At 40.8% G+C, this 14,630-nt stretch overlaps 1 protein-coding gene and 1 long non-coding RNA gene across 2 annotated transcripts in view; both read right to left on the bottom strand.

The window, feature by feature from the left end:
• Window positions 1-872: 872 nt before the first annotated feature.
• On the bottom strand, window positions 873-4,164 carry LOC141981327 (uncharacterized). Its single transcript, XR_012637733.1, has 3 exons — window positions 2,683-4,164; window positions 2,278-2,377; window positions 873-1,560 (listed from the first exon to the last, which is right to left on the bottom strand). It is a non-coding gene; the product is annotated as an uncharacterized LOC141981327 (long non-coding RNA).
• Window positions 4,165-9,083: 4,919 nt separating this feature from the next.
• Window positions 9,084-14,630, bottom strand: part of PIP4P2 (phosphatidylinositol-4,5-bisphosphate 4-phosphatase 2) — a 56,747-nt gene continuing 51,200 nt past the window's right edge. Inside the window, exon 7 of the mRNA XM_074944119.1 lies at window positions 9,084-9,620. Within this exon, the coding sequence (XP_074800220.1) occupies window positions 9,477-9,620 (144 nt within the window). The 3' untranslated portion in view covers window positions 9,084-9,476. The remainder of the gene's footprint in view (window positions 9,621-14,630) is intronic.

The following is a 14,630-nucleotide window of genomic DNA, read 5'->3' as shown; positions in this document are numbered from 1 at the left end:
GGCCGACTGAAATTCCACCGGTGCTGTCTACAGAGCTGTTTGGATTCCAGTGTCATCAATGCTGTCTTCATTACTGTGGCTTGCTGTGCTCTTAACAATCTTTGTGATGCCCAAGGTGAGTCATTTTCCCCAAATGGACCTGTGACAGTGATGGGCTGCTAAAGCAGTACACTCAGTACATCACCTACCACAGCTGGATCTGGATGCACCTGGGCAACAGAAATCAGGGATGCTCTATATTCCCACATTATGGATTTGCTGAGCCCATGGAAAAGGGAGAATAGTACTTTTATGAATGGACTTGTAAATTATTTACTGTACATTACTTTTACACCCCACAATACAATGAAATGTGGGGTGTTGATTGCTATGCACTGTACTTATGAATGATGTGACCACTTATGAAATGTGTGTGTGTGTGGGGGGGGGGGGCGGGTTTGCTATGTACTGCCCTAATGAATGAGATGATCTCTTATGAAATGGTGGTAAGGAGGGGACAGTGGTAAGAACTGTGGAATTACAGTATTGACTGATGTAGATACCTGTACTGAGAAACAGTGTTTGCATAAAACTTAGTTGTCTCTCATCATGCGTTTGCCTTTTGTTTGAAACACACATCATATGATGTGATGCAGTGATGCCTATAGCATTTCTTAATAAAGTAAAAACCTTTATTTTTAAATAATTATTAGAAAAATGCACTATTAAACCATTGCCAGGCAGGCCAGCTGCCATTAGCACTCGAACACACCAGTAAGATGAAAACCTTTAACAAAACAAAAACAAAGCGTATGAACAGTGCAAGCAGTGAAACCATCTGAAAGTCAGAAACCCCCTTCCTGTTGAGTGTCCCCCGGCCCCTTGTTCTCCTTTCCCTTCCCTCCACGATTATTGCGCTCCTGGGGCACGGGGATGGAGGTGTACACAGGGGAGGGGTTCAGAACAGAGGACTGCATGGGGTACATTTCCAGCTCTGAAGGCCCAATTGCATGGGTAGGTAGGTAAAAACCCTAGGACTAGAGAGGCTGAGAGAAAGTTTCCATTTTCCTCTCATCCTCTGTCTGCTCATTGCCTTTAAACATAGGTACTTACTATAGGGTGAGGGCAAAGTAAACTGATTCCACATATTCATTATTTGTAAGAATTATATTTGGATGGGCCCAACTGCATGGGCCACCCAGCTGTGGAACTGTTTCTGGTGTGCAGCACATGAAGGGGAGGCAGGCCGGCCATGGGACAGGCGCAGCAAGAGCCTGCTCTATTTTCCCTCCCTTAGCTGCAGTTCCTGTTCCAGGAAATGAGAACCAAGCGTCTTCTTCCTCCCAGCAACCCTGTCCTCAAGCTCTGCAGCCAACCCATGCCTTTCTGCTTGCCTCACCTTTCCATTGGTCACAAGTCCTTCTCTTTTTGGTATTTAACTTGCTTTTCAGCCCTGTCCACCATAAGTTCATTACAAAAAGGCTTCCTCTTGGACCGGTCCCATGATGGTACGTTGACCGAAGCTTCTACTTGTATATGGGCGTGCTGTCAAAGTACTACAGCCTGCAGAGTTCGAGGGGCCTGGAAGCAGACAAGACAGAGGGTTGTCGTCTCAAATACCACAGTGCGTAAGCAGAGAAAAAAATCCTTTTTAAAATGTTCCGTTGTAAAGCTTAACTTCAATATATCGCGAGAGGGACACTTCAGACCACAGACGCCCCCTGGACGCAGCCGGCTTAACTGCAGTGAAAAGTTAAAAAACAACTGCTTTGTTTTTTCTAAGTTGCAGATCAGCTTGGGCTTTGGGGGAGAGGGGTGACTGCAGCATGGTATATAAGCCTTCTCTACCATTTCAGGCATCCCAGATTTTGGAAGATATTGCAGTTCTTGTGGTTCCCAAATGGCAAAGAGAGCTTTTGTTCCAAGCTGCTGGTGGAAAGCTGGTCATGTATGTCACCGAAGCATTCAGACGTCTGGTGACTGAACAGCACATCTGAATGGAGTGGGCTGGTCAGCTACCAAGGATGGCTCTGAAAAACTCCCTTCCCTGAAATGTGGTTACCTATCTGGAGTTCCTGCTATAGGAAAAGTTTGCAGCTATTAGTACCTGAGATTGGGTGAAAATTCAAGAAGGAATCAACACGATCCTATGGCTTGGTGCCTCTCTATAGCTTTCAATACAGCCTGCTAGGACTTCATGCAAACACAAAGAACATCTCCCTCCCCCTGCGGCACATTTCTGGACTGCATTCAACCACCCTCCCTCCACCCCATCTGTGTTTTGGACAAATGACTTACCACCCATGGAGGATGTGGCCTATATTTCAAACTCCTCCCCAACACACAGTTCACTGTTCAGGTGGGTCATTACACCATTGGGTTGGTTTGGAGCAGCATGCTTACAGGGAAGGAAATATAAGGTTCTTATTCTTAAACTGGCATGTCCTAGCAAAAAAGTGTGAGCTTTTCTAGTAAAATTTTACTTTTAGATGCAGTTTCAGTTTTTCCTCTTCCTGGTCTCCATTTTGAGTTCCATGGGGCAGTGGCGCGGGAGGGTGGGGGACACCCAGGCACTGGCATGCAATCCGCCATTAGCAGATACACTGCGACCCAGGGCTTGTAATAATTTTTGCTTTGGTTCATAACATGGAAATCCCTCCCAGAGCTACATTAATAAACAAAAAAAGGAAACCAGAAACTTACCAGACTCTGGAGCAATTTCTGCCTATTCCATTGCTGCTGCTGGCTACTCCTCCAGGGAGGCATCAAAAAGCTCCTCAGAGAATGGCCCCAGGATGTGCTACAGCTGCTCCTGCAGCAAAGCCTCCTTGGGGACTGGTTTCAGCACCAGAGTTACTTCAGGTTTCAGAGGGTTATAGCCCATGAAAGCTTAACAAACTTATTTGGGCATAGTCTCTAAGGTACCACAAGGACTCCTCAGAGTTACTTCAGTGGCCTCACCTGGTGCTAGATTCCAAGGTCAGCGTGTCCTTATGCACCACTGTGGGCTCTGTGCTCAACACAATACCCAGCACCGAGTCAAACTCCTCATTAAACAGGCATGATGGTGGCGACTTCTCAGAGATGCAGCTCTGGTTCCTGGCTTGCCGATAGTCACTTAATTCACTCACTGCACCGTTCACCAGTCTGGCAAATTCCCCACTTTGCCAGCTGTTTTGCTACTTGCTGGTACCCATAGTCACTCCTGCTGCTTTTGCTAAAATTTGAATGTTTCACTGGCCTCGCATCAAAGATCTGTCTGTGCTCCTGCAAACACCCTTGGTAAAGGGCTTCTTGTGCATGATGGCCATTACAAATGCAGGAAAAGGTTTAATGTCGTTTGCAACTCAGCAGACAGAAAAAAAATGGAAGGATTAAATGCCAGGCAGCCGTACTTGAGCAAAGGGGTTGCCCCTGTTTCCTGGGACTCTGTTGGTGATTCATGGGATAGAAAGGACAAAGAATATTGGCCCATGGGATTGTGGGATAGTGATGGTGGCCCCTCAGGGCCCGAGTCCAGCAAGGGGCTGTGTCTACTCTGCCAAAGGATAGGGTTTGAGCTCTGGGTCCCGGCAGCAGGATCCTGGGACCCAAGTCCAAAAGATGTGTGTGTAAACAGAAGCAGGTTTCAGCTTGAGCCTGAACCCAGGCTACACTGCAATGTAGACGTACCCTAAGTGCTTTTGAAAAAATCCCACTACGTATCTTTGAAAATCTGGCCCTTGGTGAAATTGCAAGAAGTGGTCCATGGTTTGCAGGATCACAACCTATGGAAATATTAGGAAATAAAATAAGGACTTACTCCTGCAAGGTGCTACACACTTTCTAATCCCACTGAAGTCACAAGAAGTTGAAGATGCTCAGCACATCACAAAATCAGCCCCTACATAAATAAAAATAAAGATTTTTCCAAAGTGTCTCAGCATGCTTTTGTCAGTTTAAGAGAAAAATCAATTAAAATATCCAAAGACAGAAAGAAGCTTGTTGTTCAAACTCCAGAAAACATGTCAATAGAATTACATATGAACAAAATCTATCTTGGAGGGATGTTACATACAGTCTACCAAATTCTCTGTGCAACCACCTTATTTTTCTAAAAAAAATAAATGCTTTAAAATGGAGTATGAAAAATATAAACATATTCAAGATGTCACTAAATACCATTCAAAATTGGTGTAATTAAGATGCAGCATAGTAAATCCCAGAAATGATTTCTAATCTTACCATTATAGAGGGTGTCAGGCTGTTCATAGTTAAGCCTGAAGCTGTAAGCCCTATTTTCAACAAATCTCTAACTTCTGCTCAACTAATAGCCAAACCAAACCACTTGAAACGTCACAAACCACGCCACCTCCCAAAGGTAAAATATTTCTGGAAAAAATTAGGGTTAATCACACGAGTCATTTTAGAGAATGAGTCTTCTCACCCATCCCCTCTCAACCCTTTATTTTAAAAAAGTGCACTTTTTAATTTGTCCCCCTTCCACCCCAAAATGCCACATCTAAATCTAAGCAAAGGTAGAACTACATCTATGCAATATCAAATAGGTACACAGCCATACAAAAGGGTAAGTCTGTTTCAGATATTTCAAAATAAGTGTTTGTTTCAAATTAGTCTAAATCCTTCTGTGACTTTCTCCATTATGAGGTTTACTCTAATCAGGTTGAGTCACACAATTGTTTGCTGTCCCTCTGGATTCATGCACACTATCAGGATTGAGTTTTTGGTTGTTGCTTTTTTTAAGACTTAATAACAGTTTTTAGTAGTCATTTGATGAAGTTTTATCAGGTCAGTAATGCCAATGACACACAATTTGGTATTTTAGGAGCAACAATTTCCATGTCCCTCATTGTATTACTTTTGCCCAAAAGATCGGTTAGTCAACATGACCACAGTCTAGTGAACTTCATTGCATGATGCAGACTATTATTTCGTTTCACGTATGATGACATACTTTCGTTTTAAATTCTTTGTTGGCATTTTAATCTCTAAACAAAATACCTAGATGCTCCTGACACTAAAGAAATCAGTAGAATATCAATGGTTTGTTGGTTAGACAACTTTTTCCCTAAGTATCAGCTCCTTAGCTGAGACATACAGCCTCTTAAGAGTAGATGGTAGCGTTACTATATATGGTTCTTTGTTTTATATCCACCAATAGCGGCATGCATACAGCTCCAAGGAGCTCTTTGTACATGCAGATTCCTAGCCATCTCACCTGGAACGAAATAACCAGTGATTGCAACTCCATCTCCAAAGACGACAAATTATAACTGACTAGAGTTGTCACCAAATATTTGTCTCATCACCAACTGTGAAGGGACTTTGAGACACAGGCGTGCATGTTTCTTGCTAATAACACGAACGCAGAAAAAAATGAGGCAATACTGAATGATTTGTTATCCAGTCAGCACTGACCAATACCAGTTTCTTGTACCTACTAAAAGTGTCCTACCTTGTGAGTGAAACATTACAGGAATAGCAACTCCTATCATTCTTAGGGCTAAATAACTATAATAAAAATTGTACAAATGTCTCTGCTCAGCGAAAAGATAAAAAAGCAAGAAGCATATCGGCAGTATTAAAATGGAGAGAAGTTTTAACCTAGTGACCGTGTCCAACACTCAAAAGCTGTTAAGTCATACATTAGTTTTCCCCATTATATTTTTGCATATAGTAATCAGATTACCACCAGATTTAAAATATTAATTCCTTTGGCAGAGGCATAGCTATTGCCAACAATATATATATATTTTTTTTTAAAGGAAAACCTCACTTTCTGACATCATGAGCCCAAATTATGCCTAAGGACTCTGAAATGTTTTTTCCCCCATGTAGGAAAATAAGTGGACACAACTGTAGTGTTTAAAACTACAGAGAACTGGTGAAACTGAGCCAAACAAATTATACACAGCAATGGAGAACAGTGAAACAAGAGTCCCAAAACCTGGGACTTTCATAGCTAAGAATGAGTTCAAGCAAACATAATTCTTACAAATAATGAATATGCAGAATCAGTTTACTTTGCCCTCACATTATAGCAAGTATCTATGTTTCTATCTATAAGCAGACAGAGAATGAGAGGAAACTGGAAACTTTCTCTCAGTCTCTCTCTAGTCTTAGGGTTTTTACCTACCTGCTTACAGGCTTTATAAAGCCACTCATTATTGTAGTATTCGAGCACCTTCCATATAACATCAATAGCAATAAAAACGTCCCTAGCAGACTCCATGGAGACTCTGGCACTTTTGCCTTCTGAGGGTAAAACCTCTACTTGGGGTAGGGTTTTTTAGATTTTATTCATTTACTTTTTTCAGTCGGGTCATAGGTAGAAGTGGGTGCCAGTGCTGTGTCATTCTTATGGTAGAAAGGCCTTTTCAAAGGAGAAGATTTCGCAACATTTCCTAAAGGCGGTCAGACTCCAGACCTCATCTCCTCTGGAAATTTGTTCCATTGCTGGATCGCCTCAACTGACAATGCTTTATCTCCCACACTTCATCCTGGCCTTTGTGCTCTCCATTGGCCCAGCAGAGCTGTCATAGTAATTAACAGATTCAGTCTTTAATATATCTAGGACATGATCTGTTAATTCTTTGAATATTAGGACCAACTGCTTAAACTGGCATTAGAAGCTAACAGGGAGCCAGAGGAAACACTAACACAGGCCGGAGGTGCTCACGGCAGCCCAACCTATGGAGAAGACAAGTAACCACGTCCTGTACCAGGTAGAACCTGTGCCTGTTTCCTTAGGGTTAATATCCATCCTTTATGAACCAGAGAGTAAGTTTCACAGACTGATTGCTAAGCGATTGCCTTACATAAAAAGAAAGCAAATGGAAAACCAATGTGATCTCTGATCTTGTGGGAACACAGATACTTTCCAACAATCTCGTGCCCAGGTTTCCAGAAATGCTCCTTTTTGTTTTAAATAAAGACGAATCCAGGACAATACAGAGAGGAAAAACCACCAATTCGGACAAATATCACAATTAAACACGTTATAAGAGAGTTTTCAATCACTGTAAAAATGTTTAAAAAGCTGAAAGTTGGAAATTATTATATACCCCATTCAGACCAACATTTCTGTCCATTTCTGCAGGGGGAAGTGTCACATTTTTCATGCATGGGCAAAGCACATATGTTCTATTTAGAAAGAGCATTTTCCTGTGAATTGTAAAGGTCCTTTATTGCTATGCATAATAGGCTACATCAGATGCACATCAGGGAGCAGAGGAAAAAGAAGAATGAAAGACGTTAAAAAAAAACACCTTGAAAAAGTTCTCCTACTAGACTATATGTAAATTTAGGGCGGGATTTCCCAGGAACTTTGAAGCAAATAGATACAGACATAGAATTTTTTAGGGCAAGTGCAGTAATAGAGAATAAAATAAACTAATCTGTTATTTATTTTTATATAAATATGTTACACTGAGGCCTTATCCAGCTTCTACTGGCTCAACTCCCACTGATCTCAAAGGGAATATAAGTTATCCCTAAAATCACCAAAACAAATATTGGAAAACCAGTCAGACTGCTAGAGAGCTGACCACTAGTATCGTATTATGAAGTTTTCAAAAAGAAAACTTAACCTGACTGCAAGATATTTTTAAAAGTTAATCAGGAATTCCAAATATCACAAGTGAAAAGTACCAAACAACATTTATTTTGATCATATCAGTGTATCCACACAGGGGCCAATAGATTATTATTTATTAACTTAATAATGTTTTGTGAGCTGGGATGGGACCTGTCATAGGAAGTCCCAGGAGGTTTTGACAGTTGTCTCAAATGCCTAATGGCATTATAAGTTATCTATTAGAAGCAAGTGGACTTATCTTCTACCTGGCCCCACAACAGCTAGACACTCCCTTTCACAAGAATAGTTTACTAGCTTGCTTGTACCAATTCTTTTAGAGGCCTGATCCTGTTCTTTAGATTGGCACTCTCAGGTAAGGGAGTGACCACACACATTCTGTAAAAGACATCTGCACTGCTCCCATGCCATTTGGTCAGACTCTTCTAATTAGGCACATATGCATCCTCTACATAGAAGGAAAAAGTATTAACTTTGAATAATAATCTTTATTAGTTTATTTTAAAAGGTACATTGTAATCCTGAGCTACTGCTTTTGTACATTTATCATCATACAAAGACATGTCATTTACAATTTGAAGAATACATTATTGTGCTCCAAATCCTCATCTGAATGTCACTTTGTCCTAACAGGAACATAGATAATTTAAAATAATATACGTATCCCTGGAACATCCACATTAATTTACCCCAACCCCATTCACTACAGACTACTGTCTTCTAAAGAGCTCAGGACATTCCTTCTGAATTTAGCAAAACACTAGTTTAAAACTGTAAAGATGGGCAGTACAAGAACTGGTCCCTTAATCCTTTGTGAATATATCATTAGAAAATTAAACTGGTTTCAGTTTCCGCATTCTCTTGAATGAATTGCCAATGTCAAATTGACAAGCTATATTTTGATGGAATGATCAGAGTAACAGTTTACTCATTTTCATATTGCAGCAGTACCTCCTTTTGCAATGACCAGCGCAAAATTCTCCCAACGGGAAAAGGTTACGATGATCAGATGAAAGTAAGAGGTAACCCATTGTCACCCTACGTTCAGCTAAATGACACCTAAGTATTATAAAACAAGTCATATGAAACACTTCCCTTCAACCCTGTAAAGGAACTCACACAAACAACCAGAGCAAAGTTCCATAAATCCAAACATGGCTTTTAGGATTTGCCTGTAAAAAAGAAACATTAATAAGTCCCAGGATCCTTGAAAAAAGAAATTTATCCAAGTTGAATTCCAACAATGGATAAACTGACATTTCTGTTTCTAACTGGATTAGCAAAATATTGCATTTCTCTACCTGAAAACCGGAAAGCATACAGTGTTTACAAATGTTGTCTCTCTAGCAACAGTGTCAGTCTTCAAAAGTACACTCGTAAATTTCACTTCCTGAATAAGGTCATTATGATCTTAGGTAAAAGTTACAGTAAGCAGTTCAAGCAAATTGCTTATTGCTTAGATTTTAAAGCAAGCCACTTTAATACAGTTTTAATGAAAACGTAAGTATAAATGTGAAGCTATTGTAGAAACACTTATAAACACCTGTTGCTTCTGAGTACTTACTGACCACCCAAACAATGGCACTTAACATAATGATCTTAACATAATAAAAAGGAAACGTAAAATTTAATACTGTTTGTTGGAATTAAATTCAACAATACCTTTAAGACAGGTGCATGAACATGTAAACAAAGCTTTAGTATTCAGAGCTTGGGAATCTAGCAGCAAAACAAACTATTTGCATATAATGTAGTGCAATGAACATTTGTTCTTAAAAGACCCCCTGTCTTAAAACTACTTGTAACAGAATGGAATCCTTAAAGGAAAAGATTTAAAAATGTCCAACATGTAGCATCCAGAATCACTAGACTTTTTCACCTGCTATAATCTACCATTATAAGCCTATGCAAAACTGTGCTCTGGATAACTAACTTTTATGGCTCCCCAGTAACAGGCTCGAATAAGGCAGATCAAGCCTAAGAGATAAGCAATAGCCCAAGAAACATATGTTGCATGGAAACGCCTGGCAAAATCTTGCGTACCAACCTAAAAAAAAGAAAAACAAATGTCAGCAACACAACAGTCTGAGCAATTTGAGAGGGGAAAAAAAACTTAATAGGCACTGTCAAGGGTCACAGTACCTCTTTTTTAGTCCCATGAAGATTTTTTATTTTAGGTCAACAATGCCAATATTTAAAAATCGTACCAAAACTCAAAGAAATTGCCTTTAAACTACATACAGTTTCTTCCTTTCACTCCCTCCACTACAGGCCAGCCCTCCACTGCTCATCTGAGGGTGCAAAAGGCCGTCACAGAACCAGGGCAGTTATACTGTGCAAGTGAATGGTGTCAGTAAGCTCATAAAGAGAAAAATTCAACTACTGTGCAGGGAGCTCCTTGCACCGCAATATGTAGCTGTGGGGTTGTTGTCATTCAAAGGCTACAGTAGTGACTACAGGTTCCATTACTGTTCTGCAGTCTGGGGACAAGGATGTAGACCCTTTATGTTCCCAACCCCATCCCCAAACCTCTCTTCCCCACCATGTAATAGAAATGCAGGAGTTTGGTTGCTAAGGGGCTCTCCTCAGCCTTAGAGGAAACGGGCTGCATTCACCCCAGAAGACTGGATGATATTTACAGTGATACTACATAGCAGCGCCAACCTCTATTGGCAAACCATGGGAGCAGCTTTCCCATTTCATTGGTGACAGTATGAACTGTAGCGTGCCAGGTGATTGTGTTCACCTCTTGAGATTGGAGGGTAAATAGGTGCCCGGGGAGAGGATAAGGTTGTTTTTTTCCCCAGTAGTGTGCGGATTGAGGTACAGGTTTAAGGTTGTTAGGGTAGGCATAGGTAAGTATACAGGAAGGGGAGAGAAACTGCAGGAATTTGATACATAGCTACAGGACACTAGAAACAGAACCCACATTCCTGAGAGGATGCCTTGTAAATGGGAGAGAACAGAAGAAATCCTCCCCATATTGGGGCTGAAATGGCAGATAGAGAGAAACCTTTTATGGTCCTGGATCTCAGATGGAAAGGGAAGTTTGGATTATGATTTCCGGTCTGGTTTACAAAAGGAATGTTTCACTTTGACGAGCCAAGATTTGGGCCAATACTTAATGGGAGATTTACTGACTGAAAAGTAATGGGGTTGGCACCCACAGTAAGTGGTGAGGCTACACTATCAATCTATATCCCTTCATCCCAGCAGGTGGGTCAGATTTTCAAGGAGAAAACTGGAACACTGTAATTGGGGTGTCACAGAAAAGCATCAGAGTGAGAGGGAAGGGAATTTGGTAAGGAAATGGGAACAAAAAAGCACCATCCCCATATCAGGATGAAAACCTGGAAGCTTTATAGAAGACAGCAGCATGGGAAGAGACAGTATCTTTCTGTGACCACATTGTTGTCTCCTACTACCAACTCTCCCAACATCAAGCTGTTACCCTTCCATCCTTCCCATCCACATACCAGCCAGCCCCATTTTCCCCTGCTCTCAAACTTCCCATCTCCCTCCTGACTCAATCTCCCCTAACCCTCTTCAACCCTCCTACTTATCAGAAGCCTTCCCGCCCCAGCCCAATGCCCTTAAGCTGAAAATTGTTCCTCTTCCTACTTAACCTCTCTACAGTTCAGCACCACATCTTCCCCTGTGAGCCCTCTCTGACAGAACACTCTCAGGGTAAGAATACACCTTATGCAACTCTCTAGACTAAAAAAATCCATCCCTGGACTCAGAATTCTTCCCCTCCCTTTCCACCACTGCCAGGGAGAACAGGGTGGAACTATATTGTGCTGCTAGTCCCCACTGAAACTGCACCAGCCCTTCTGCTGCCTGCCTCTCTCAGTGGCAGGAGCCAACACGACTAGCAGAGTGAGACTACTGAGCTGTCTGCAGAGGCTGGCAGGACACTGCTGCACAGGAAATAGAAGAATGATTGTTTGGAGAAGCCTTTGCAGATTCAAAATCCAAAAGACAGGATCCAAAAAGATGGCAGGTCACCTGTGCTGCATCTGAACTTGAAGGAAGTAGGAAGCATAAACATCAAATTAAGGAACTTGGATGAGGCGACCCTAAGAAGGCATGAACATCTGACAATAAAAGTGAATGTCAATAATGTGCTAGCCAATGCAGAGGGATATGGCCAGGTTCTGTGCTACAACAGACCTAGTTATGGAATAACTCAAGAGTTAACCTAGCTGATAGAACTTGAAATAACTATTAGTTAACACCAATTAATTATTGACTTCTAAATAACTAAAAGCACAATTCATCAGTAAGGCCCCAGAATCAAAACAAAATTTGCTGGGTCAAGCCACCATAGGAAAAAGTTTGGGAACTTCACAAGAAGTGGAAAAACACTTCTTTCTATATTTCCTTCTCTGACTTGCATCTAGAGTCCTAAAATAATTATAGTCTGAGAATCACAGGATTATAAATGATAAAATGTAAGTTTGTTGAAGTAAGAGAAAGAATCAAAATCAGGCTGGATGACTGAGATGCTAAAGGAGCACTCAGGGATGAGAAGGCCATTGCAGAGAAATTAAATGAATTATTCGCATTGGTCTTCACAGCTGAGGATGAGGAAACCTTAGCCATTCTTTTTAGGGGACAAATCTGAGGATGTGTCCCAGATTGAGGTGTCATTTGAGGAGGTTTTGGAACAAATTAATAAATGAAACAGTAATATGTCACCAGGACCAGATGGTATACACCCAAGAGTTCTGAAGGAACTTATATGTGAAATTGCAGAACTGCTAAATGTGGTATGTAACCTATCATTTAAATCGGCTTCTGTACAAGATAGGAAGATGGTTTATGTGGTCTTTTAAAAAAGACTTCAGAGGTGACCCTGGCAAGTATAGGCTGGTAAGCCTAACTTCAGTACCAGGCAAACTGGTTGAAACTATAGTAAAGAACAGAATTATCAGAGACATAGATGAACATGATTTGTTGGTGAAGAGTCAACAAGTTTTTTATAAAGAAAAATCATGCCTCACCAATCTACTAGAATTCTTTGAGGGGATCAACAAGCATGTGGACAAGGGTGATCCAGTGGATACACTGTACTTTGATTTTCAGAAAGCCTTTGACAAGGTCCCTCACCAAAGGCTCTTAAGCAAAGTAAGCTGTCATGCGGTAAGAGGGAAGGTCCTCTTATGGATTGGTAACTGGTTAAAAGATAGGAAACAAAGGGTAGGAATAAATGGTCAGTTTTCAGAATGGAAAGAGGTAAATAGTGGTGTCCCCAAGGGGTCTGTACTGGGCCCAGTCCTATTCAACTTATTTATAAATGATCTGGAAAAAGGGGTAAACAGTGAGGGGACAAAATTTGCAGATGATACATAATTACTCAAGATAGTTAAGTCCAAACAGACTGCAAAGAGTTTCAAAGGGATCTCACAAAACTGGGTGACTGGGCAACAAAATGGCAGATGAAATTCAATGTTGATAAATGCAAAGTAATGCACATTGGAAAACAATCCCAACTATACATATAGAATGATGTGGTCTAAATTAGCCATTACCACTCAAGAAAGAGATCTTGGAGTCATTGTGGATAGTTCTCTGAAAATATCCACTCAATATGCAGCGACAGTCAAAAAAGCTAACAATGTTGGGAATCATTAAGAAAGGAACAGATAATAAGACAGAAAATATCATATTAACTCTATATAAATCCATGATACGCCCACATCTTGAATACTACATACAGATGTGGTTGCCCCACCTCAAAAAAGATATGTTGGAACTGGAAAAGGTGCAGAAAAGAGCAACAAAAATGATTAGGAGTATGGAACAGCTTTTGTATGAGGAGAGATTAATAAAACTGGGACTTTTCAGCTTGGAAAAAAGACAACTAAGGGGGGATATGATTGAGGTCTATAAAATCATGATTGGTGTGGAGAAAGTAAATAAGGAAGTGTTATTTAACCCTCATAACACCAGGACTAGGGGTCACCAAATGAAATTAATAGGCAGCAGATTTAAAACAAACAAAAGGAAGTATTTCTTCACATAATGCAGTCAACCTGTGGAATTCTTTGCCAGAGGATGTTGTGAAGGCCAAGACTATAAGAGTTCAAAAAAAAAATTCGACATATTCATAGAGGAGAGGTCCATCAATGGCTATTAGCCAGGATGGGCAGGGATGGTGCCCCTAGCCTTTGTTTGCCAGAAGCTGGGAATGGGCGATAGTGCATGGATCACATGATGACTACCTGTTCTGTTCATTCCCTTGGAAGCACCTGGTATTGGCCACTGTCATAAGACAGGATACTGAGCTAGATGGACCTTTGGTCTGACCCAGTATGGCCGTTTTTATGTTCTTATGATAAAATAATGGAAAAGTGGTTTTAAATAACTAAAGAGAGCCTAGCATGACTACTAATATGCAGTAGCATCACTACTAATTATCGTTAATATTTATTATATTTTATTGGTATTACGTAGCGATTGCCATTCTGCATCACTCCAGTAATCCTTTTAAGGTATTGTTGTCTCTAACAGTGACCAATACCAGATGTCTCAGAGAAAGGTATATAGCTTCCACCATGAACTGTTATTAAATAAACTGTCAATGGGAGAATTTTGGTTAGTTGTTGGCTTATTCCCGGATTTCTATTCCTTATACTTTATTAAGTTATGTAACGTAAATGTAGATGTTCTTATTGATCTATAAACTTTCTAATCCTTTCTGAATCCTACTAAGCTCTTGACCTCAATTCCTGTAACAATGAGCTCTACGGGTCAGTGATACACTGGAGAAGAGTACTTGCATTTCCTTTTACTAGTTTTACACTGGCTGGGCCAGAATCGTGGTCACACTATGGCTGCTTTGCACCTATCTGCCAGCACAAAGCAGCTGTAAAGCCAGTTTAGCTGGCTAGTGGAGGATTCCATCTGCCTATGAAGAAGGCGGCGATATCACCTGTCAATGAATGATACCACAGAGGGCATTGCTAAGCTGCTGGTGCATTGGGCAGATCCCTGGCTACCCAAAAAGCCCCTGATGTAGTGAACAGCTGGTGTAAGTTATATCAGGGGTCAG

Source organism: Natator depressus, chromosome 2 (assembly GCF_965152275.1).
Source record: "Natator depressus isolate rNatDep1 chromosome 2, rNatDep2.hap1, whole genome shotgun sequence".
NCBI lineage: Eukaryota > Metazoa > Chordata > Testudines > Cheloniidae > Natator > Natator depressus.
This window is presented reverse-complemented; position numbering and strand designations above follow the sequence as displayed.